This window comes from Lagopus muta, chromosome 3 (assembly GCF_023343835.1).
Source record: "Lagopus muta isolate bLagMut1 chromosome 3, bLagMut1 primary, whole genome shotgun sequence".
NCBI classification, from domain to species: Eukaryota; Metazoa; Chordata; class Aves; order Galliformes; family Phasianidae; genus Lagopus; species Lagopus muta.
In genome coordinates this window covers 16,149,867-16,171,728 of record NC_064435.1, presented here as the reverse complement: position 1 = coordinate 16,171,728, position 21,862 = coordinate 16,149,867, and the positions used below count along the sequence as shown (strand labels likewise).

The following is a 21,862-nucleotide window of genomic DNA, read 5'->3' as shown; positions in this document are numbered from 1 at the left end:
AAAACTTTTCCTGTAGATTTCTTCAGACTAGTATTCATCTCCTTGAGTTGAATGTATTGTATTGTTTATCTAAAACGTCTCCATCAACTCCAAATTAAATTGCAGCTATCTTGATAAGGAGGTAGTTTCCTTTTGTTTTTGTACAGCACTAAGAAACCCTTCCTACATGACAAGCGCCGCCAACGCAGCTGTGCAATTTATCATTCAGCACTAAGCAGTCAACACACCTTCTAAAAGAATCACTTTCCCTTAGTATTAGAAGCAGTTAACTTTAAGATTAAGCAGAACTATTATTTAATAAATCACAGAAATGCTCCTTAGAATATTAGGAAAGGAAATATAAGTTATTCAACATACTTTGTTTAGAGAATATAGAGAGCAGACTGTAATTATCCAAATCAAAATTTAGGCAAGAGGTTAATAATAATAATAATATCTATGAAAAATACTGTTCAATCTTTCAGGAACAAAAAGGCCAGAAACACCCCATCAGAATGATGGCAAATGTAACAGCACACTGTCCCTGACACTTTATCTGCATTCATAGTTAAGTTCAAATTCTAGAAAGAATAGTACTTTCAACTAAATCATCTCTACTTACTGCAACTCCAAAAATATATATTTATAAGTCTCCTATGAATGCACTCAGCAATATAATTCTACTGCAGAAGAACTACAAAAAGTTTTTTGATTCAGCTCACAGAGTACTCATAAGTCTTCCGTATAATGGAGAAGGCAACATATACAAGCAGTCCTCTTCTCCAGAGGTTTGGGTTTTTGACCTCATGAGGTTGATTGCTTGTAAGTCAGATGTTACAGTGCTGTAGAGAACTTATTGCTGCTCCTCTGACCCTTCTTTCTTAAGATATCAAGACAAAAACAGGAGTTCAGAAATGTAGGTTAGGTCCCATGTTCTATATACTCCACATAAGAGAATTCAGCTCCACTAGCTTGACCACAGTTAATTCTATGGGCTGGGATTCCTGTTGTCTTGTAAAAACAGAGCTTTCAATGCAGAGACACTCTGGAATTTATAGCTTACACTCATATGTCATTTAGACATCTCTTTGATTATAAGCCTAACTTTCTGAACTGGGCCTTATTTCTTGGGTCTTCACAATTCTCCCAAGTACTGTGAATGTTCAGTGTCTTTTTCTGAGTCTATTTTTTTTTTTCTATTAAATCTAATGAAAGGTGGTGCGAAAGAGGTAGAGTTTACCTTGCTTAATCACCAAGGTTAGCTCCTTCAGAGCCATCCTGGCCAGAACTTCAGAGACTGATTGTGAGGTACAGGGTCTCCAAGACCACAGATTTTCCAAGGTCTTCACCAGGCAACAAGCTTACTCCACAAAGACTGTGGTGATACAGACAGAAGCCCAGCCCAAGAGTGTGGCTGTTCAGGTCTCCAGCTGCAGAGAGTGCCCGAGACTGCTGCTGCCCAGGGAGGATAGCAAGTGAAGTGAAGTGTGAGTGTGAGCAGGTGGAATATCTGCTCAGCATGGTGGCATTGATCAAGGAGGAAGTAGAGAAGTTAAGGACCATCAGGCAGTATGAGAGAGAGATAGCAGCAAAGTGGAATAACTTCCTAGCATGCCAGAGAGAAAGGCACCAGGGAAACCTCTGGAAAGTGATGGACTCCCTGCCCCGTCTCTGTCAGGCATTGAGGGGGAACCTGAGAAATGGGGAGAGTTGGAAGACTGTCCCAGCTCAGCACTGTGGGTGAACTGTCAATACCAACACTGTCAACCTCACTTCCCAGGTGACCCTAAGTAATATGTTTGAGGCACTGGAAATTGAAGGAGAGGTGAGTGAGGAGGTACAGGAGGGTTTATCTAATATTTGCCAAGGGCTAGGCAGTCGACTGCGTTTCCACACTGCTTCTGCAAAGAAAGACAGAAGGGTTATTGCTGTATGAGATTCACTCCTCATGGAGTGAAGGCTCTATATGCAGGCCAGACAGAATGCACAGGCAGATGTGCTGCCTCCATAGGGCCTGCGTCAAGGACATAACTAGAAAACTCCCAGATCTTGTTCACCCCGATTACTACCCATTACCAATAGCTCAGACAGGCAGCAATGAAGTAGCTCAGAAAAGCCTACAAACTATCAAAAAAGACTTCAGGGCTTTAAGGTTGTTGGTTGAAGGAGCAGAAGCATTACTGATATTTTATTATACTCATTCTAGGGCAGTGAGGGACACAGACTGGGGTAGGAAAACCTTGGTAATGAATAAGTGGCAGTGAGGCTGGTATCTCCACAGGAATTATTTATTTATTTATTTATTTATTTTACTACAGGGCTATTTACTCAGCACCTGGTCTGACAACTGCAAATGGGTGTCGCTTGCCTCTAAGAGGAAAAAGAATAGTTGCCCAAGAGCTAACGGGGTTCACTGAGAGGGCTTCAAACTAGATAACAAAGGGGAAGGGGATGCAATGAGGGTTAGTACAGTAGAGAGAGTAGTCTAGAGCTTAATACTAGATCTGATAGGGGAAGAGAGTCAGATACACTGTGACAGAGAATGGTTTGGGTTTGCTGTCATGCCAGGAGACTGTGGGGAAAAAACCCTCCAAACCATCCTCTAAGATCATCTAGGAAATCCTCAGAGAAAGCAATGTTGCCAATCCCCTATCTGAAACCTTCTCATGTTCCTCCAGGAAGTCGAGGGGAAAAACTTCAGATTTCTTCTGAAGGTTTGAGGAAAGGCCTTTCTAGAAAGGTGCTATATCAGAAAGCCCAGCTGAAGTGCCTTTACACTGATGCACACAGCATGGGAAATGAGGAGGAGGAGTTAGAAACTGTGATGTGTTTGGAAATTTATGATCTGGTTGCTATCACAGAAACATAGTAGGATGACTCCTGTAACTGGAATACCACTATAGAGGGGAATTGCCTTTTTTGAAGGGATAGGCTAGGTAGGAAGGGTGGGGAAATTGCCCTCTATGTTAAAGACTGGATAGGCTGTGAGGTGCTCCCTCTGAAAATCAGTGAGAAGCAGGTTGAGAGTCTGTGGGTTAGAATTAGGAATAAAGGACACCTGGTGGTAGGGCTCTGTTACATGCCACCTGATCAAGAAGAGCCTGTTGATGAGGCCTTCTTCCTTCAGCTGCAGGTAGTGTCTCACTCACAGGTGCTTGTCCTGATGGGGGATTTCAACCAGCTGGATAACTGCTGGGAAAACCACATAGTGAAGCTGTAATCCAGAAATCCTCTGCAGTGTGTGGATGATAATTTTTTGGTTCAAGTATTGCATAGACTGACCACAGGTAAAGTGCTGCTGGATCTGGTGCTTGGTGATGCAGAGAGGATCATTAATGGTATTAAGACTAAAGGCACCTAGGCTGCAGTAATTATGCCCTGGTTGAGTTTGTGACCTCGAGAAATGTGGGCCTGGCAAAGAGTGGGGTTAGGACCCTGAACTTAGGGAGCATGAACTTCAGGCTGTTTAAAGAACTGTTGGATGAGATCTCCTGGGAAGATATTCTTAGAGACAAAAGAATGGAAGAAAGCTGGCAAACAAGAAGGAGTGGTAAGAAAGATGGTAAATCCCCTCCCTCCCCCCCTGTGGTGATGAGGATGACATGTTAGATGGAAGTGAAGTCATCCAGAGGGACTTCAACAAACTCAAAAGGTGGGCCTGTGTGAACCTTGTGAGGTTCGAGGTTTTGCACTTGGGCCAGAGTAACCCCAGATACATAGACAGGGAGAAGAACCCCTTGAGTAGCTCTGGAGAAGGACCTGGGGGTCCTGATGGATGAAAAACTGAATACGAGCCAGCACTGTGCTCTTGCAGCTCAGAAGGCCAATGGTATCCGGAGCTCCATCAGAAGCTGGGACAGGGAAGTGATTGTTCCTCTTTATTCTGCCCTCCTGAGGCTCAATCCGGAGTACTGTGTTCAGGCCTGGGGGCTCCAATACAGGAAAGATGTGGAGCTGTTGGAGAGGGTCCAGAGGAGAGACACAAAGGTGACTGGAGGGCTTCAGCTCGTTTCCTGTGAAGACAGGCTGAGAGAGCTGGGCTTGTTCAGGTTGGAGAAGAGAGGGCTGCGAGAAGACCTGCAGCCTTCCAGTATTTAAAAAGGGATTATAAATAGGAAAGGAATCAACTTTTTACTCGGGTAAATAGTAATAGAACAAGGGGGAATGGTTTTAAACTTGCGGAGGGAAGGCTTGGATTGGATGTCAGGAGGAAGTTCTTCACAGAGAGAATGGTTAGGCACTAGAACAGGCTGTGGACACTAGAGAGGCTGTGGATGCCCCGTCTCTGGAGGCATTCAAGAGCAGATTGGATGAAGCCCTGAGCAACTTGGTCTAGTATTACATGCAGAGGTTGGTGGCCCGGCCTATGGCAGGGGGGTTGGGACTTGATAATCCTTTGGATCCCTTCCAAAAAGTTATTCTGTGATACTATGATTATTCTCACCAAAAGTCTAGTTAAATCATCCAAGGGAATTGTAGCTACAAATTCATCAAGTAGAATAACTAATATTTTTTAATTTAATCACCTTGAGCATACAACAGCCTTTGACAAGATTCTTTAATAAATGTTATGAAAGAAATAGGATAGAAAAGATCAGTTTACATGCTTACATCAGGTTAAAGGATATGACTGAGAGTAACGTTTAGCTACCTACTTGTACAAGGATAATAAAAGTGAGTTCCTCTAGAATCAGTGATGGGATCAGTTTTTGTCCACATCTTCATCCTCCATGGAGCAATGAGTAAGCAGTGAAATTTGAAAGACTGGAGACGATATTAAGGTCTTTTCTGTAGAAAAATGACTTACTACTACTGAGGAACAGTAGAATGCCCTTCCAAAAGGACATTACCCTCATAACAGAAGTGAGTTTTAGTGTAAATTAATACTCATATAGGGAAGAAAAAAAGATAGTTGCACAATGCTGAACTTAGAACTTAAAATTTCAGTCTAGAGCTGTTATTTTTATTTCTCTGAAATCATCAACTTACTGTCAGCAATTGAGCCGTTCTCTCCACATCTCCCATAGCATATTCAGTATTATCAGAAAGTGTATTGATAGTTAGACAAGGTGTCCTCTATCTCCTACAGAAAACTCTGACGTGCCCATATCTTAAGTGTAGTCTAGCATATTAATCTCTACATCTCAAGAAGAGCAGGGAGAATACACAGAGATAAAGAAGATTAAAGAAGATACAGAGATAGCCAAGTAGCTGATCTTGTAACTGAAATGGCTGCTTTATGAATAGTGATTAAAAGTCCAGGATTGTTTCTGGAGAGCATGGCAGTTTGAAAAAAAAGATATGAGAGAGTTATATTCCTCTGTTTCATTGCAGGATACTTTATTTGAGCTTTGCCAGACCTTGCTGTGAAAGCTATGGGGAAACAGATTTCATCCTCACAACAAAACACAGAAGTCAAAAATCCTAGAGGACATTATGTTTAGATAAGGAGCTACTGTACCATGTACTGGTTGTTTTGCGGAGACAGCTGAGAGCCATGGCTTGTACACAGACATTGTGTGGAGCTGGGGCAAGGCTGGTATATCTGAATCAACCTAAGCGGTCTGCAAAGAAAATGCTGTCTAGCATTTCAGGTTTAACATTTCAGAGGCTAGCCAAGTCTGGGAAATCTTTCACAGAGGAATGTAAAAGAAACTGAAAAAGAACTTTCAAAGAATCTTAAAGCCTCTACTCTAACGATGACAGATAATGGGGTTTCTAAATTAGAGAATCCAGACAATTTGCTTTCTCACATTTTTTTTTCTTACAATTTTTCCACTTCTATTTCTGAATAAGTTTTTGAAATATTTCTCCCTCCTTTTCTTTCACTTTGTAGTGTAGGAGGTTTTAGCATGTGATTAAACAAATGTTGGTTTATATATTCGTTTCTTGATGTTTTCGTTTTATTCAGAAATATCAAGTCAATGACAATTGTACTCTATTCTAATTCCTCAGTACCACATTAAAAATGGTCAGCCTGGATCTGTTTACTTGTATCTTATCAAAAATTTGACTTGAAGTTAAGCCTTTAAACCTTACTAGATGATTTCTGTTCCACAGAAGGGACTGCACATTTTTTTTTAGTAACTTCTTGTCACCTTTGCCTCCATAAGTGAATGTCTAGAAGTGATTTCAGCATTGCTACAGTTCAGCATTTCCACTTTGAAGTTCCTTTTTTTCCTTCTTTCAAAATTTTATGTATGTAACTCCATTGTGAAAGATTAGACAGATAAAGAAGCTTTCAGCAGAATCACAATGCAGGTAATTATGGGTCTGTCAGCATTTTCATTATGAACACCATTTATCATAAAGGGCTTAGCATTTTTCAATCATTTCAGAAAATGTCAAACTGAAGGCTGGCACACAGATTAGCAGTCTGAATGCAAATTTGTTTACACAAAATATTTAAATCTGCTCTGCTGTTTTTGATTTAGAGATCAGCCAGAAACCTTAAACTCCGAGGGTTTCTCATGTATTTCTGCCAACAACTAGAACAGTCGATAGTTTAAAAATGTAATTGGTTAATAAAATGCAGGCTTACAGTCTTCTAAAGTTTTGAAATGATTTACTTTAGACTTTAAAAGAGAATTTAGAATTTCTGCTCATTTTGCAGTTATTTCTCCTGCCATCTTTATAAATAACAATGAGCTACAGTAGGATTCAGGAACCATTATTCTGTTTCTAATCTTAAAACCTAAACCAATTTGGTTTAGAACTCTCTTACCATCATATGACAGTGAACAGAAGAGGATTGAGCCTGCACGAGTTTGAAGAGCACCAAAAATTTAACTTACTATCTCTAATGTTATTTTAGGGTACTGCCAAAAAAGCATTTGATGGAGTTCAACTGTTTAACTTTTTCAGTTTTATCAGTTTAGTCCTGTGCATGCCATCAAAACTTAAGTAGAGTTGTAACATCCTAAATAGGCTCCTCTGTATTGAAAGGAAGTTTTGTTTGTTGTAACAACCTATTGTGTTCTGCTATAAGTCAATGACATCTTTTTATTTCAGTGGGGACAAATTCTTAATTAATCTACTGATAAATATTCCAATAAGGTTATAATTGAATGAATAATCACTCTTGTTCTAAAACACCGAGTTGAGAAGTAAAATCCTGTGACTACAGTGATTTAGAGCTACCAATTCGCATCAAAATGAAAAAAGTGTCAAAAGCATAACTTGAACTACGAATAGCAATATTAAATATGAAAATTATAATAATCTTAGAAAGAAATGAGAGTTTCAATGACAATGGCTCAATGATGAAATTTCAATTCAGTGATAAAGTTTCAATGATATTTAAAATACTGATAAGAGATGAACAATAGGTAAAACTTAATGATGCATCTGCTTGATAACTGCGCAGTAATCCAAGTGTACCTGACAAAAAAAAAATGGGAACAGAGCCTGAAGCAGTCTTTGAATTAAAAGCATGAAAAAGAAAAGTGTGCTACAGAAGAGGTATTCCCAATACACTTTGTGCAAATTAAGCATGGAAAAAGCAGATAAAGAGGAAAAAAAAAACAAAAAAACACTTAAATATATCCAAATAGGTTTGTTAAAATGCTATTCACCAACAGGATGCTGTTTGTTGGCTTTAATAGCAAATAAATATTCTTGTAAGAATGAAAACATATCTTAGATCTTCAGAAAACATATCTCATATGACACTCAAAAGTACAGCTACAACTTCATACTGTTTTTTTCAAGGTCTTTAATGATGACTCCATGGGCAATGTGTTATGCACCAGATTTTTTTTTTTTTTTTTGGAATGATTTCTTTTCCTTGTAGTTACTTCAAATTTACCCCTAATTTTAGCAGGCAATTCATGATTTTCTAATCGTGACAGAAGTTCTACTGAGCAGATTTTCTCCTTAGCTGATATCTGTGGGACTCTGACTTTTTAAATAAGCTACTTATAATAACTCTACTGTCAATACATTTCAAAGAGGTGACCAGTACAGGAGGCCCCATTGGGAGTAATTTGGAAGAGTAGATTTCACTAGACAGATACTTTGCAAACTCTCCTGATTTCACTGAAGTGTTCAGAGTTGAACTGCATAACAAAATCCCTACAGTTCTGTCCCTGTGTGTCATTTTTTTTTCCTCCCACCTTATTTATTTGTTTATTTATTGACCTAAGATATTCTGTAGACCTTGAAGTCTAGGATGATCAGAATGAACTTGTCATCTTACTGACATCAGTAAAGGATATTAATTAGATATGAAGTATTTCATATCTGTTAGGTATGAAAAATTTCTCTTATTGTATCACAAAAAGAATTTCATTGCATAACTTGAAGCTTGCAAAACAGAAAATACGTCTTGGATTTCCAGTATTTGTGAAGTATACACATTTTAACTATCTGATTCTACAGCACTTATCTATCTGTAGGCAAGGGTTTTGTTTTCAAGTTTTTATAAGGGTTTGATCATTTTATCGAGATGTTTGGAAGTTTCTTTGAGGTAAAGCTGTACTGTTCTTTTAGTTACCAAAAGATAATTATGTTCACAGACACAATACACTGAAGAAGGTGAAAACAAGTTTAACAGCATCTCCACTCTTCCAATCTTGCCTTCTTGCAGACAAATTAAAATCCAAAGAACATTCTAAGAAAGTTAATAAACCTATTATATGATTGCAAAGTTGGAAGGATATTCAATTTCCTAACAGGTTGACCTTGCATGGTTATTACTTTGGGCCACAAAAGAATTTCACTTATGATATATAAACTGAAGGGAACTTTCTATATTCTACTACAAACTTTATCTTTTTGGAAGTTCTCAAGTAGTGCTTCTGGAGTAGGAGGAGGGTTCAGGAAGGGAGCCCAGAAGTTGCAGGGCAAACTGGGGAAAATTACAGGAGCTAACTGATAAGCTAGAATTTCAGTGTCAAGGAAGATATACAGATAGAAGCATATATTTATAAAAGGTATGTAGAAATGAATGCAGGAATCATTATGGCTGCTGAACTCATAGTATATTAAACATTGATTCTATTGCTCATTGCTATTTCAGAGTAGTTACTTGGAGAAGTTTAAGTTTGTGTTGATGTTTACAAAAATCAGTGTGTCTTACACAGTTGATTGCTGCAACTTTCCACTGCTGACAGTGAAAATGTCAATAAGATATATCTCACCAATTTGTCAGGGGAAACTTGTTATCCTTGCATGGTGGAATCTGAGATTGCTAGCACTTTATCTGTGAAAAAAAAAAAGAGTAATGCTATTTCTAATATAGTGTCAATGCAATTTTTCTTTTCACAGAAAGGGGCTGAAAATTAAACTTTCTTAAGAATGCTGAAGTACTTTGGTGCCACTTTGGCCATTGAAGTATAATAACATTCACATTCTTGCAAGATGTCTATAATTGCTATACAGAGAACATGGTTGAATTTATGATATGTAAAAGTTCATTAAATAGAATCTATAAAAATCTCTATAGAAATATTCTCCCAAATGTCAGAGGTATTTCATTTTCCCAGGAAGGAGTTGCCAAGATTGAAATAAAGGCTAAAGAGGTGATAGCAAAGTCTCTGAAGTTAATAACTATATGAATTGTGCGAGGGAAATGATTGCCCCACTTTAAAGAGCTCACAGAAAGAAGCAGTTTTTTAAAAAAGAGAATTCTGACTAACAGTGGTAGATACTTTGAATGGTAATGTAAAAAAGAGGAAGTAATGATTCCTATTTGTTTTTAAATTAAAGATCACACCAAGAATCATGAAATTGGAAGGGACCTCAAGAGATCATAGAGTTCAACTCCCCCTTCCTAAGTAGGTACCCTACAATAGGTCACACAGGTAGGTGTCCAGATGCCTCTTGGACATCTTTACAAAGGAAACTCCACAACCTCTCTGGCCAACCTGTTCCAGTGCTCTGTCATTCTTACTGAAAAGAAGTTCTTTTGCAATTTTTTTAAATGGAATTTGCTGTGTTCAGGTTTGAGGCCATTGCTCCATTTTGAGGAGAAATACACAAGATGAGCAGAGTTAGGAATCAAGATCAGATTCTTCTTTGTAGCGTACTCAGCTAGAGAAGACTATTACAAGAAGTATTGGTGTGCACACATGTTCCTATGTGTTCACATGTGTGTTCTTGTTCCTATGTGTTCCTGCTTCTCTCCCACACTTACGTGGAGGCGCATGAAAAAGGTAGCTTTTATTTCCAAGTTGACTGACTTGAGTATGTCTGGTACCTGAAGATCTTATTATTTCTTTTCTTTGCTCGAGAGTTGGGTAACTAGGTAGGCCTTCCAAAGACAAGGATTTGGTCTCTTGTTCATCAGAATATTTTAGCTCCTGTGACTCTGAAATGGTAGAAAGTGCAAAAAACACACTAGCAGAAGAGAAATACAACAAAATGAATGTAGAATTTGTTCCCTATGTTTATGACTCAGTTTTGCTATCCCTAATTTAGCATTTTCTAATGTAACTACATATCTAGAGTTTATGATAATCCTATAAAAATAAAATGCATTAATTGTTAAATCTGAATGCATTCTAAGCAAGAATCTGTTTTCACAATTCCTCCCTGTTCCACTGCAGTTATTAGCAACGTTCTGCGGATTTTGAAATGTTTTGCTGGAGAACAAGTATATAATCAGCAATGTTGAAACCAGGTTGTAAATTGGCTGACAAAATCCATGAGCATTCCATGATTTCAAGGATTATGGCAAGCACTTTATCAGTGTACTACTATTACAGTGAACTTGATGGGCTGATCCCCAGAATTGCTGACATGGCAATCAATGAAACGTAGAAAGAGCATCTTCTGACAGTATGCAAATATATAATCTTTTGCCCTTAAACAGAATTACAAACAATTTCCTTTTGCAATATTAATGTTTACAATGTAACTTGTTTTCCAATTGAATTTTTGTTGAAAATCTCTAATGTATTGTGAAGTACCTCACCTTTATTACAATTTGTATTTCTGAGTCAAAAGAAATATATGTACAGAAAAATGCAATTCAAAATTCAATAAGAAGAGAAGCAGAGGCAAATCTACTCTCAAAGGTCATATTCTGGACTCTCCTATTGCCTTCAATGGACTCAACAACAGGCAATTTAGAAACTCCCTTTATACTCTATTTTATAACCTCCATTCACCATGAATCGAAGTGGCTATATATAAGCAAAAATGTAACTTCCATTACATATTTTAAAAAATTGTTTAAATTAGATCAAGTTCAATTCTAAAACAAAATTACACAGGACTCAGGGAAATCTGGGTCAGATTAAAACAGTAGATGGAAGGTCTTGTAATTTGAATGCTCCATCTCAAAAGTATGCTGAGAGAATATCTGTAATTTGCATTTATGTAGTTCATTTTAGCTAGGAACCCCAAACTGCACTTACAAACATCTACTAGCTGTGTTTGACAGTGATTCAATAAGAAAATAATGATCACAGAGGGACTGTTTAAAGCCACTGAAAGGAAGTCATTTCCAAGATGTGATATTGTCTGCCTCTTTACCTGATAATAACAACATGAAAATTAAAAAAAAAAAAAAAAAAAGAAGAAGAAAAAAAAAAGCATTATTTTTTTCACTGTATTTTGAAGTTAATTCAAAGCTTTTGTTCTACTAGGAATAATCTTATTTAAGGCCAGGCTGGATGTGGTTATGGGCAGCCTGATCTAGTGGTTGGCAACCCTGTGTATGGCAGGGGGGTTGAAACTAGATTATCTTTGAGGTCCTTTCCAATCCAGGCCATTATATGATTCTGTGATTATAAAAAAATGTATTTTGGTAAAATGTTACTAAATCATTGACAATATATAGCTGTGCTGGTTAATTATTAATGTCCTAGGATGAGTAACTAGTGCTACTAAAAATTCCTAAAAATATATTTTCATCAAGATTTTTTTACTAACTAACATTTGCTGGATCTCACTACTTGCACTCTCATTTTGTTAATGTAGTCAAGCATAATTATCCTCTGAGATTGGGAATCCTCAAAAAGGTAAGAAGTAATGCATTTTATAGGAAGAACATCCAGTTCAACTTGTCACCTGCACTTTTGTAAGCTAACAATGCAATCTATTTTATACATCCATAAATAAATACATAATTTCTATATATGCATATTAGATAAGTATGTGAATACATATACACAATTAAATAGAATTAAACTGGCTACAATATACAGAGGCATGAAATTATTAACAGATGAAAATACAGGAAAACATAAAGTAGTATTCAAGGTCAGTGGTGATCTATCATCTGTATGATCCATGCAGCTAGTTTCCAGATTCCTTTAGTCCTACAGCAAAAATAATCTGTGTTATTTACAGTGCTCAGGAGTAGAGAATTCATTGCCCCATGAATCCTTTCCGTGGTTAAATAACTTTACTGTTATGCATCCTATTTCTCTGATGCAATGAGAATATGACATATTATGCTATGAGGTATTTTGTAGAACCAAAGAGAAAAAAATGGGATATCTGTCTTTATATGTACGTGCTGGTTCTCTCCCATCTTTCTCTTTGACAGTACAATTATATGAGGGTACCAGTTCCACTGGAATCCCTAGCATGCCACTACCCAAGCCTGTGAGGCTTTTTCTCTATGAGTAACAGTGTTCCTAAACCTATAATCATAACCATTCTAACATTTCAGACCCTGGGAAGGACATGATGAATTTCCACCATTTCCTTCTTTGACATTTACAACATTATTCAGCACTTCTAATTCCAAGATTATGGAACTGTTGTAAATCTGAAATGATCTGTAAAAACAAGGCAGGGGCTCTGAATACAAATGTGCCCAGTTGCCCCACAAATAAACAGAGAAATGTAAACATATACAAAAACACGTCTGTGTGCAAGTTTATGTTAAAATCTTCCTCACCGACTGAAATCCTCATCCATCCCACTGCCCCCAAAAAGCTGGATGATAGCAAGCAGATATTCAACATATCCTTATATTACTAGGCTTTTTTAAAGAAGGAGATGTCACCTTGTACATTAAATATCATGCATATTTCTGTTTAATTCCAGGATCATTGCTAAATATTGTCTCTTGAACCTTTGATAAATGCAGCTTTGAACAAAAATTGCACAATTTCACTGAGAAGAATATGTTCTTTAAAGAAGCTGCTTGGAATGCAATGCTTAAGGCCTGTGAGTGTTTTCAAATTTTGCAATAAACCTTTGCAGGAAAATTATTCAATCATAATGGTAAGATAAATTTTATAGTCTTGCAACAATTACTCATATCATATGCCTGTGATATTTGTTATTTAAACATTGCTTCTTGAAATAAGAGCTGTTTAAAAATTATGGGAGACCAAGAAAAAGGCGTTTTCAACTATATTCTCTGTTCTCAGATGTCTCTTTACTGTGAGATTGAGTTGGAGTATTCTAGTAAAGTATTTTCTCCCAAGGACTTTGTTTTATCACTTCAACCTTAACCATTATGCCCAGAAATACAAGCTGTATGTTACTCATCATTAAGAAGTTGAGTGTGACACTTCACAGCCTTGTAGAGTAAGATTGGGAATTTTCTGTTAGTGGAGAGGAGAAAATCCAATGTTTGTAGCAAATCATAAACCCTTTCCCATCCCTAAAAATTCCAATTCATGAGATTCTATAGATTTATCATTTTACATGTAACTGTAAGTTGCTTTATAGACATTTTCCTTTGATTCATACTGCCTCTCTGTCGCAGCATTACAGCATCAGGCTCTCTTGGCCTTGCTTCAAAAGTGCTAACTAGTTCCCCAGGCTCTTACTGGAGCCAGCTGGAGTTGGAAATGCTCAATACCTCTGTAAATCAGATAGATTGTGTCTAAGACTAAGGACATAAAGCTATGTTATTCCTCATAACCTTTTCTCCGAAAAGGTGTTCTAATCACATAAACTGAGGTATCCCCATGGGTTATTTCAAAATATTTTAAAATGCTTCTTAACAATTTTGTGCTTTTCTTTTTACTAGATCTATGTACATTTGTATATTTAGTAGTTACAAGTTTCAAATCTTTGGGGTTAATCTATGTATACCATAAAAACTCTGAGTGTAATATGACCAATTTAAATGCAGATTTATGTACTGTTCAGTGTTTTCAGCTAGACACAGTTTTAGAATGGAGAATGCATGTGCATGCAGTAGTATGCAACTCTGTTGGAGAATTTTTGGAGGCCAAATGTACAAATAGCTTACAAAAAAGAAAAAAAAAAGAAAAAGAATAGAAAGTGGAAGAATAAAAGAGAGAATAGCCACATAAGTGGGGCATTGACAAGTCTACATTTCTTTAAAAATGATGTTCCAAAAGCCTCTGAGGCAGCTGGGCCGCTGAAATCTGAGATGATATACCAGTCATTTTGTACTTGCTGTATTTCTCATCATCTCTGTGCTGCTAATATTCACTGCTGGAAGTGAAGGACACTGAGCGAGATGGGCAATTCATCCTACTTGGCTTGTTGTTACTTCAAACAAACAAGCAAAACTAGGTAGGCCATCATTTCCTGCTGTGCCTTGAAAAAGGAAAGACTTGAAAGCACATCCAAGTAGCTCCGTAAGTGTGGTGGACTGGTGCTTCCACCTGCGGATGTTGACAACTGAGTTGAAGCAAAACATGTCTCTCTACAGCCTGCTTAGTTACTTGGAGCTCCCATCCTGCTCTTTGCTCTCAGAAAGCGAGGGTTTTTTTGTTTTGTTTTGTTTTGTTTTGTGTGTGTGTGTGTGAAAAACAAAAAGAAACAAAATTCAAAACCCTAATGCTGTCCCAGAGAGACAGACAAAAGACATGCAGCAGTGGCTGCGCTAAAGAAGTGAAGCCAAAGGGCATTTGCTGTCAGAGCGTTGGGAGGGACTCCCCGGAGGAGCGCTTTCCCCGGGAGGCGCTGCCGGTGCCGCTATCGCTGTCGGTGCCGTCAGTGGTGACTGCGGGTGGAGCTGCCGCCGCTCACTGCCTTGCGACTGCTGCAGCTCTACATGAAAAAGCGACGACTGAAGGCGACATTCCTCCGATGCCCTACGCGGATCCCTGATGGCAGCAGGTGGAGGATAGAGAAGCGGTCCCTACTGCTGCTGCCAGGGGCTGCTGCCCTTCCCTCCCATTTCGGAGAAGAGGAGCACGAGCCGTAGCTGAGCGGAGGGTGTAGTTTAACCCTGAGCTAAATGGGAAGGTGGTGGGTGGGTGTGGGTTAACTTTGTCTGCAACCCTGCAGAACTATGCGGCCCTGGGTGGCATGCGAGAGCCTGTGGAAATGGGGCTCCGCAGAAGGGCTGAGTGTGTGCTGAGGAGTCGAAAAGAAGGAAATTGCTGTCCTTTCTGTCAGTGTTTCCCAGCTCCCCTGCATGCTCATAGGCACACACACATTCAGATGCAGGAGTGACCATCTGGAAATGTGGCAACATTAACCTACTGTTACTCGCCAAACCATTTCCACTTCAGGGAAACAGTGGGGAAGGCTGTCTGTCAGGAACCCCACAAGTCAAGAAACTGGAAGGGAATCACTGGGGAGGAGCTGCTGGATCCTGAAGTGATCTGTGACAAAGTGGAGTTGGGGTGGGAATGTGGGAGAAGGGGGACTCCAGAAGGGCTGGAAAGAAGCAGGGTATGCTCTTTGCTTGCTAAATGTTCACACATGACAGATACACATCATTTGGAAGTCCTGTCTGTTTTCTCATCACTTCTGTCCATGAGCCATTTAAAATTTTACTGCTTCATCTCCCTTTTATTTTGAAAGCTGCCCTTATTCCGCTTGTCACAACTGCAATGGGGGAACAGAGAAACAGCAGCAGACAAAGAATGAGCATAGCTTTCTGCTGTCTTGGACTGACAGCTGCACAGAGGAGATGGAATGGTCTGGTGATCATTTTGTTTGGCTTCCTCTGGTTTGCTTCCACAAACAGATCACAAGCATTTGTAAAATCTGTTTTAGTGAAAAGAACTGCTAAACTGAAAGCATGCCGAGATCAGTGATTTCTCCCCAAATCCAATGAGGTGAAGCTCACTAAAGCTGCCTGCTTGGTTTGTGCCTATAAAAGATCTGCCCTGTACAGTGAAGGTTTTTGCTTGCTGCTTCTCCAAGTTTGATTCGTATCACCCATTTCTAAACGATACTTCCTAATTCTTCCAGGGGGTGGAAGGTAGGAAGGGGGAAGGAGCTCTCATAAGTGTCTGAACATCTACTGGGAAGAGTACAGCAGTCGCTCTCCCCTGCAGCTGTCCAGGAACGAAGCTAGTTGGCACTTCCTTGTTTTGTTTGTTTGTTTGCTTGTTTGGTTGGTTGCTTGCTTTTATGCCTTCTGTCACTTTTCAAAGGGACCTCTTCTTTGCTTTTTTACTCCGTGTCTATCCAAGTAAAATTACGGTGAAGATTGTTCCAAGGCATAATGGGACACTGTGCCAGCAATTTGAAGTTTTTATTAAACAGCTGTAATTCCTTATTATCATCCCTTCACCAGCAGTTGACAATTTACTTTCTCATTCTTTCTTCTCCATTTTCTAACCTCTTCCAAGTACTGTTGTAAGATTCCAGCAAGGCATGAATTTGCAAATAAACATGAAGAAATTCTGTGTCTATAAGAACATACACAAGCATAAGCCCGCAGGGAAGACAGGACAGTGGTACAGGTATGGGTCAAGACTGCAGAAATGGTGTCAGAAGGCTGATAGAATTAGGAAGGGCCTGAGAGGTAGATACCAAAGAAAACTGCAGAAGTGGTCTGGAGGACAGAAATCTCAACAGCAGCTTGGGTATTACAGTATGATGCTGAACTACGCAGTAGAGGTGATTAAGCAACCAAGGGTATGGATGAGAGCTTGCGTGAGTGGGGTGTTGTGAAATGGCCTTGCCAGACAATGTAGAGAAAACGTAGAACCTGAGGACTGGTTCTCAACATCTGGAGTGTTTTAAATGGGCATGTATTCATTCATTGTTTGCCTCTGCCAAGGTTTCTGGGAGCAGGAGCTCATGCTGACACAATGGGAATGTAAATCAAGGTAAAATGTATTCATCCACCAGAGCGGGGAGAGAACTAAATATAAATGCCCAGAATAGATGCAGTGCTGCAGTGAATCTAAGCCAGCTCTATGGAGCCTGGCTGCCTAAAGGAGCCCTAGTCCAGGATGTGAAATCCAACCTACCAAGTTTCTAGCTGGGAGGACTCCCAGTCCGAGGCAAGCCTGTACAAACTGCAAGACTCAGCATCGGGGAAACTGGGAAACTCAGGTCTTAGGAAGGAAACGGCTTCACAGTCTTCAAACTGTATACGGACAGTAAAATAAAGGGTCATTTTTGCAAAGCCTGCTTTTTTCCGCTTTTGGGGGCTGCTTAAGTGCTTAATACCAGCTTTTGCCGGCAGTACCCTTTATTTTATTTTATTTGGTCCCTCTCTTCCCTACTCCAAGGGCAAGAGAAGAGGCTTCTCAACAGGTGCTGTGGAAACTTGCACCGTTCCCACGGCCATAGCAGCACGGGGAGAACCTCCCGAGCCCTGAATTTTGTAGGATGCTGCCGCCCTGCGACTCGTGCTCGAAAAGCAGCTGCTTAGGCTGCAGCCCCGGAGCCACCCAGCGCCTCCGCACCGCGCCCGCTGCGCGCCTCGCAGGCGCCGAGCCCGCGGCTTGCGAACGAGAATGCCTTAATGGAGGACGGCGGCGAGGGGAGGCAGGGGGAAGAAATCCCCCAGAGCCTCGGAGTGGGTTTGTTCGCAGACCTCAGCAGCGGCTGCGTGCCATCCCAACAGACGCAAGCGGGGAAAATGCTGCCTGTAATTAAAATGTGCCATTAGCATCACAGGCAAGCACCTCCGCCTCGGATCCCGTGTCAGGATAATGTAAAAACCCTCATCCCGGCCTCTGTGCAACACGAATGATCTTTTCCATGAGATGCAAATTGGGGGACAAGCAGCTGCGAAGCACTACAATAAACTGTTTCATCCAAGGCAGAGCTAGCCGGCAAAGGCACGCCTTTGAAAGCCCCCCCGGCACATCTCCTTCCCACCCGTGCAGGCAAGCTCCGTAGGCGATAAGCAAGTGTAAAAACTCGGAAAGGATCGATAACGTCTGTAAAATATTCTAGGAGAATGCGAGTGTGACAGGGAGGAGGGATGGGGATGAGGAGCGGGATAAAGGGGTGATTAATCAGCTATTAATCTCTGGCCACAAACAAGGAGAGATTATTTCGGGTAGGCACAGACGACTGTGGGGAGTTGCAGAATAAATCCCTTTACTGAAGGCACGCGTGTTGCCATCAGCACTCCACTGCTCAGTGATGCCCATGTAATATTGACGGTGCACATTATTTAAGCCACATATTTCTTTCCTCTATATCAATTCCCTTAACTGTCGAGAAGCACAGACTTATTGGAGATATTTATGCCGCTAACTAGCGGCTTTCTTTCTGCCCTCCTTTCACGAGCCCAGAAGCAGGAAGGAAGCAAAATACCCTCCTGCCTCGACAAAGGGACAAAAAAAAAAAACCCAACCAAACAAAAAAAAACCAACCCCAAGCCCCAAAGCCCTGCGCACAACAGGGAAAGGGACGAAAGGAGGGGCGAGAAAAGGTGTCGTTCTTTGCACCTAGTGGCAGACCGTGCCTTAAAGGCTGAATTGCTAGCGTACCTTTCCGACAGACAGGGAGCTCTGCATGCATGCAAACAGCGTGAAGCGCATTTCGGGCTGTGAGACGGCTACGCACACGCTGAGTCCTCCGTAACTTTCCCCACGCAACGGGTTAAACTAATAAGTGCATCGATATAGGCATTCCTGCAAAGAGCTCGGTTGCTCTACCGAATATCAGAAATGTAGGTAATCCCTTCACAGCACCACCACCATCACCTTAAAAAAGTCACCCGGTGGGATCTGTTTGAATATACACTAGTTACAGGCTATATGAACCAACTCACGTCTCCGTTTGAGCATACTGCAAGAATATTTATTGAGCCCGAGCTCAGTCACTGCATTGAACGCCAAGCCTGGCAAGCAAATACATTTCCTATCTCCGAAAAGAGATCTGAATCAACTCATTCTTTCCTCCTTCCTTTAGCGATCATTTATATTTCCATTGCAAAGTGCCCAAGGTAAATATATAAAATAAAAGAGAAACATATTTTAAAATATACCTTTGCATTCAAAAAGGCGAGAGCTTGCAACGCCCTGACCAAAAAGCAAAGGACCCCTAAAAATACACCCCTTGAATGCTACCCTACCTTTCACACACGAAACCATCAATAAAAAGACGAGGTTCCAAAATGTAAATCCACTTTTAATCTCCATTTTCTTCACCAGGATGAAGTCCAGCCGGCCACATTTAGTACATCCCCTTTCCCAAAAGTCTGCTAATTTCGATTCCTTTGCACGAATTTCCCCTCTGCAGATCCCTTTCATATTATTCTGGAGAGCTCCTAATTCCTATTCCTTGGCCAGGCGCAGCGGAGTTGTTGCTGTTGATGGTGCGCGGTCACAGCTCGGAGTGAATGGTGTTTCTGGGATACCACAGCAACCTTGACGAGGACTCAACCATCTCTCCAACGGGGGCACAAAGTCTCAGCTACTCTCGATCGTGTCTTTTCCTTCCCCCCACCCCCCGCTACCCCAACTCCCTGCACAGCCCAAACCCACCACAGCCCTGCTCCTTACAGCATCCACCAGGAGCCACGGGAGAGCATCTTAAAGCACAGACGCTCTCTAGAATAAAACTCCAAACAATATTTGCAATTGAGATTCTCCCCCCGCCCCCCTGCTCCCCCAAGAGGATCAATTCTGCCTAGGAAAACGCCTCGAGAAATAGCAATGGCGAGGTTCCGACAGCCTCCGGAGGAGCCTCCGGGAGCCGAACCGGCGGGGCTCGGCCATCCTCCGCGGCTCGGGAAAACAATCACTGCCTCGTTATTAGGAATTCACGTGCGGTGCTCGGGGCTGTCACCGTCACCGACACGCACACACACACACACATAGACACACATACACACACACACACATACGCATACACGCGCGCGCCTCTGGGCACACACCTCACACGAGAGCATGTGCTGCTCTAAGGGGGATTTGCAGACTAATTGCTCTCCGCAGAGGCGTTAATTACAAAGAGGATCTCATAGGGGAGGCGAAGGGCTCAAGCCCGCTCCCCGAAGACAGCGGTCGCAGCTCAGGGGTGCCATTGCCGCTGCGGGCGAGGCGGAGAGGCACGGCCCCGTGCGGGAGAGAGAAGAGGCAGCTCCGCGGGGCCGAGCCGGACCGAGCCGGGCAGGGCCGGGCCGGGAGGGGGTTGGGGTGGTGCGGCCGCGGCTCCGCCAGGAAGAGCGATGGCGCCACCTACTGGCCTTGCTGTGGGGCCGCGCCTCTCCGTGGGGGCTGGGGCGCAGTGCGGGGGGAACACGGGGAGGGGCGGGGGGCTGCGGGAGCCGCTCTGCTGGCTTCTCTCGGCTGCAGGGCGCAAGGAGCGCGGGAGGTGCGCGGGGCTGCAGTGCTCTGCGCTGTGGGGAGCATACAGACTGGGGAATGTGGGCGGGCGGAGTGTGCGGGTGAGTGTGTGGCAGCGCGGAGGTGCTCCCGATGTGCGAGTGCGTGTGTACGTTCTGTGTGCGAGGATGCGCTGTGCACGCGCGTGTGAAATGTGTGCCCGTGTCCTTCTGTGAATGCTTGCTTGTAGCTTTTTCTGTGTGTGTGTATTTGGGTGTGCATGTTTGCGCCGTGTGTGTGTGTGTTGCTGTGTGTTCAGTGTGTTGCTGTGTGGGTGTGTTCATGCTCAATACCTGTGGGTGTGTATGAGCCTGTCTGTGCACGTGTGGATGAGTGTGTGCAGTCAGTGCACCTCTGTGCATGTGTTTATGTGTGTGTGCAGATCAGTGCCTTTGTGTGATTGTGTATTTTGTGTGCGCATCTGCATGTCAGTGTGTGAATGTGCATGTCTGTGTGCATATATGTTTGAGCAAACTTTTTTTCTGTGTGTGTGTGTGTTACTGCATGTGTTCTTACATCTGTGAATGCATATGTGAGCACATGCTTTTGTCTTCCTCTTGTGTATATGTGCATGCACATGCATATGCGTGCTTGTGTATGAGTGCATAGATATAAGCGCTGGTATACATGAATGTATGAATTGGGAAATTTGGTGGGCACTCATGAAACATGATTATTCATATGTGACCATTCCGGGGTTTGCATTGCCACATACATACACAGTGGTGTGGTTTTTGTATGTGTATGGAGTGTGTGTGTGTGTGTGTGTGTGTGTGTATGGAAAGGTATGCCCTTATTCAGAACAGTTGTGAGCAGGCACTTGGATGTGCAGCTTTTTCTATGTATTTGTAGATTCATATATGAATTTGTATGAACATGTATTTATCTAACATATGGATTATATATGTCCAGTAGTACAGCAGAGCCATAGAAATAGAATTGGAGGAATGTGGAAGAGTCGTGATTCATTGCTAAGGCAAGATGAGAAAGAGGAACTTTGCATTACAGTGAGCGTTCACCTGTGATTACAAGAGGAGAAGTATGTGCCTGTCCTCCACCCTTTTTTACTTCCATGCCCTTTTTTCAGTGGGACCATCAGCCCTTATTAGAGACTGGCCTCACAAATGGCTTCCTGCACTTGTCTTTGTAACTACAACACTATGCATAGCTGCCATGAGGAAGGTACAGCTGAAGTTATGACACTAACCAACTGTACTGGATCCATACTGGTTTGTCTATTGTGGAGAAACAAAAATAGGTATTTTCCCACCTTCTTTAATGTCCACAGCCTTCTCTTGCAGACATGTATGTCTTGGAGAGTGACTGATAAAACTGAATCTTGGTGGGCCTGTTTCCTTCCTCCAAAGCAGTCCAGGAATGTGGTTTCACAGGAGTTACAAGCCCTGTGGTACTCTTAAGGGCAATGCCACATTAGGACCCAACAAGGCTTTCAGGTTTGACAAAAT

The 21,862-nt window shown here is 41.5% G+C and overlaps 1 protein-coding gene across 5 annotated transcripts in view; it reads right to left on the bottom strand.

Annotated features, from left to right (window-relative positions):
• Positions 1-19,469, bottom strand: part of CSMD3 (CUB and Sushi multiple domains 3) — a 528,421-nt gene extending 508,952 nt beyond the window's left edge. For all 5 annotated transcript variants that reach the window (XM_048939546.1, XM_048939547.1, XM_048939548.1 and 2 more), the window contains exon 1: positions 19,145-19,469. In XM_048939546.1, the coding sequence (XP_048795503.1) occupies positions 19,145-19,322 (178 nt within the window). In that variant the 5' untranslated portion in view covers positions 19,323-19,469. The remainder of the gene's footprint in view (positions 1-19,144) is intronic.
• Positions 19,470-21,862: the final 2,393 nt, after the last annotated feature.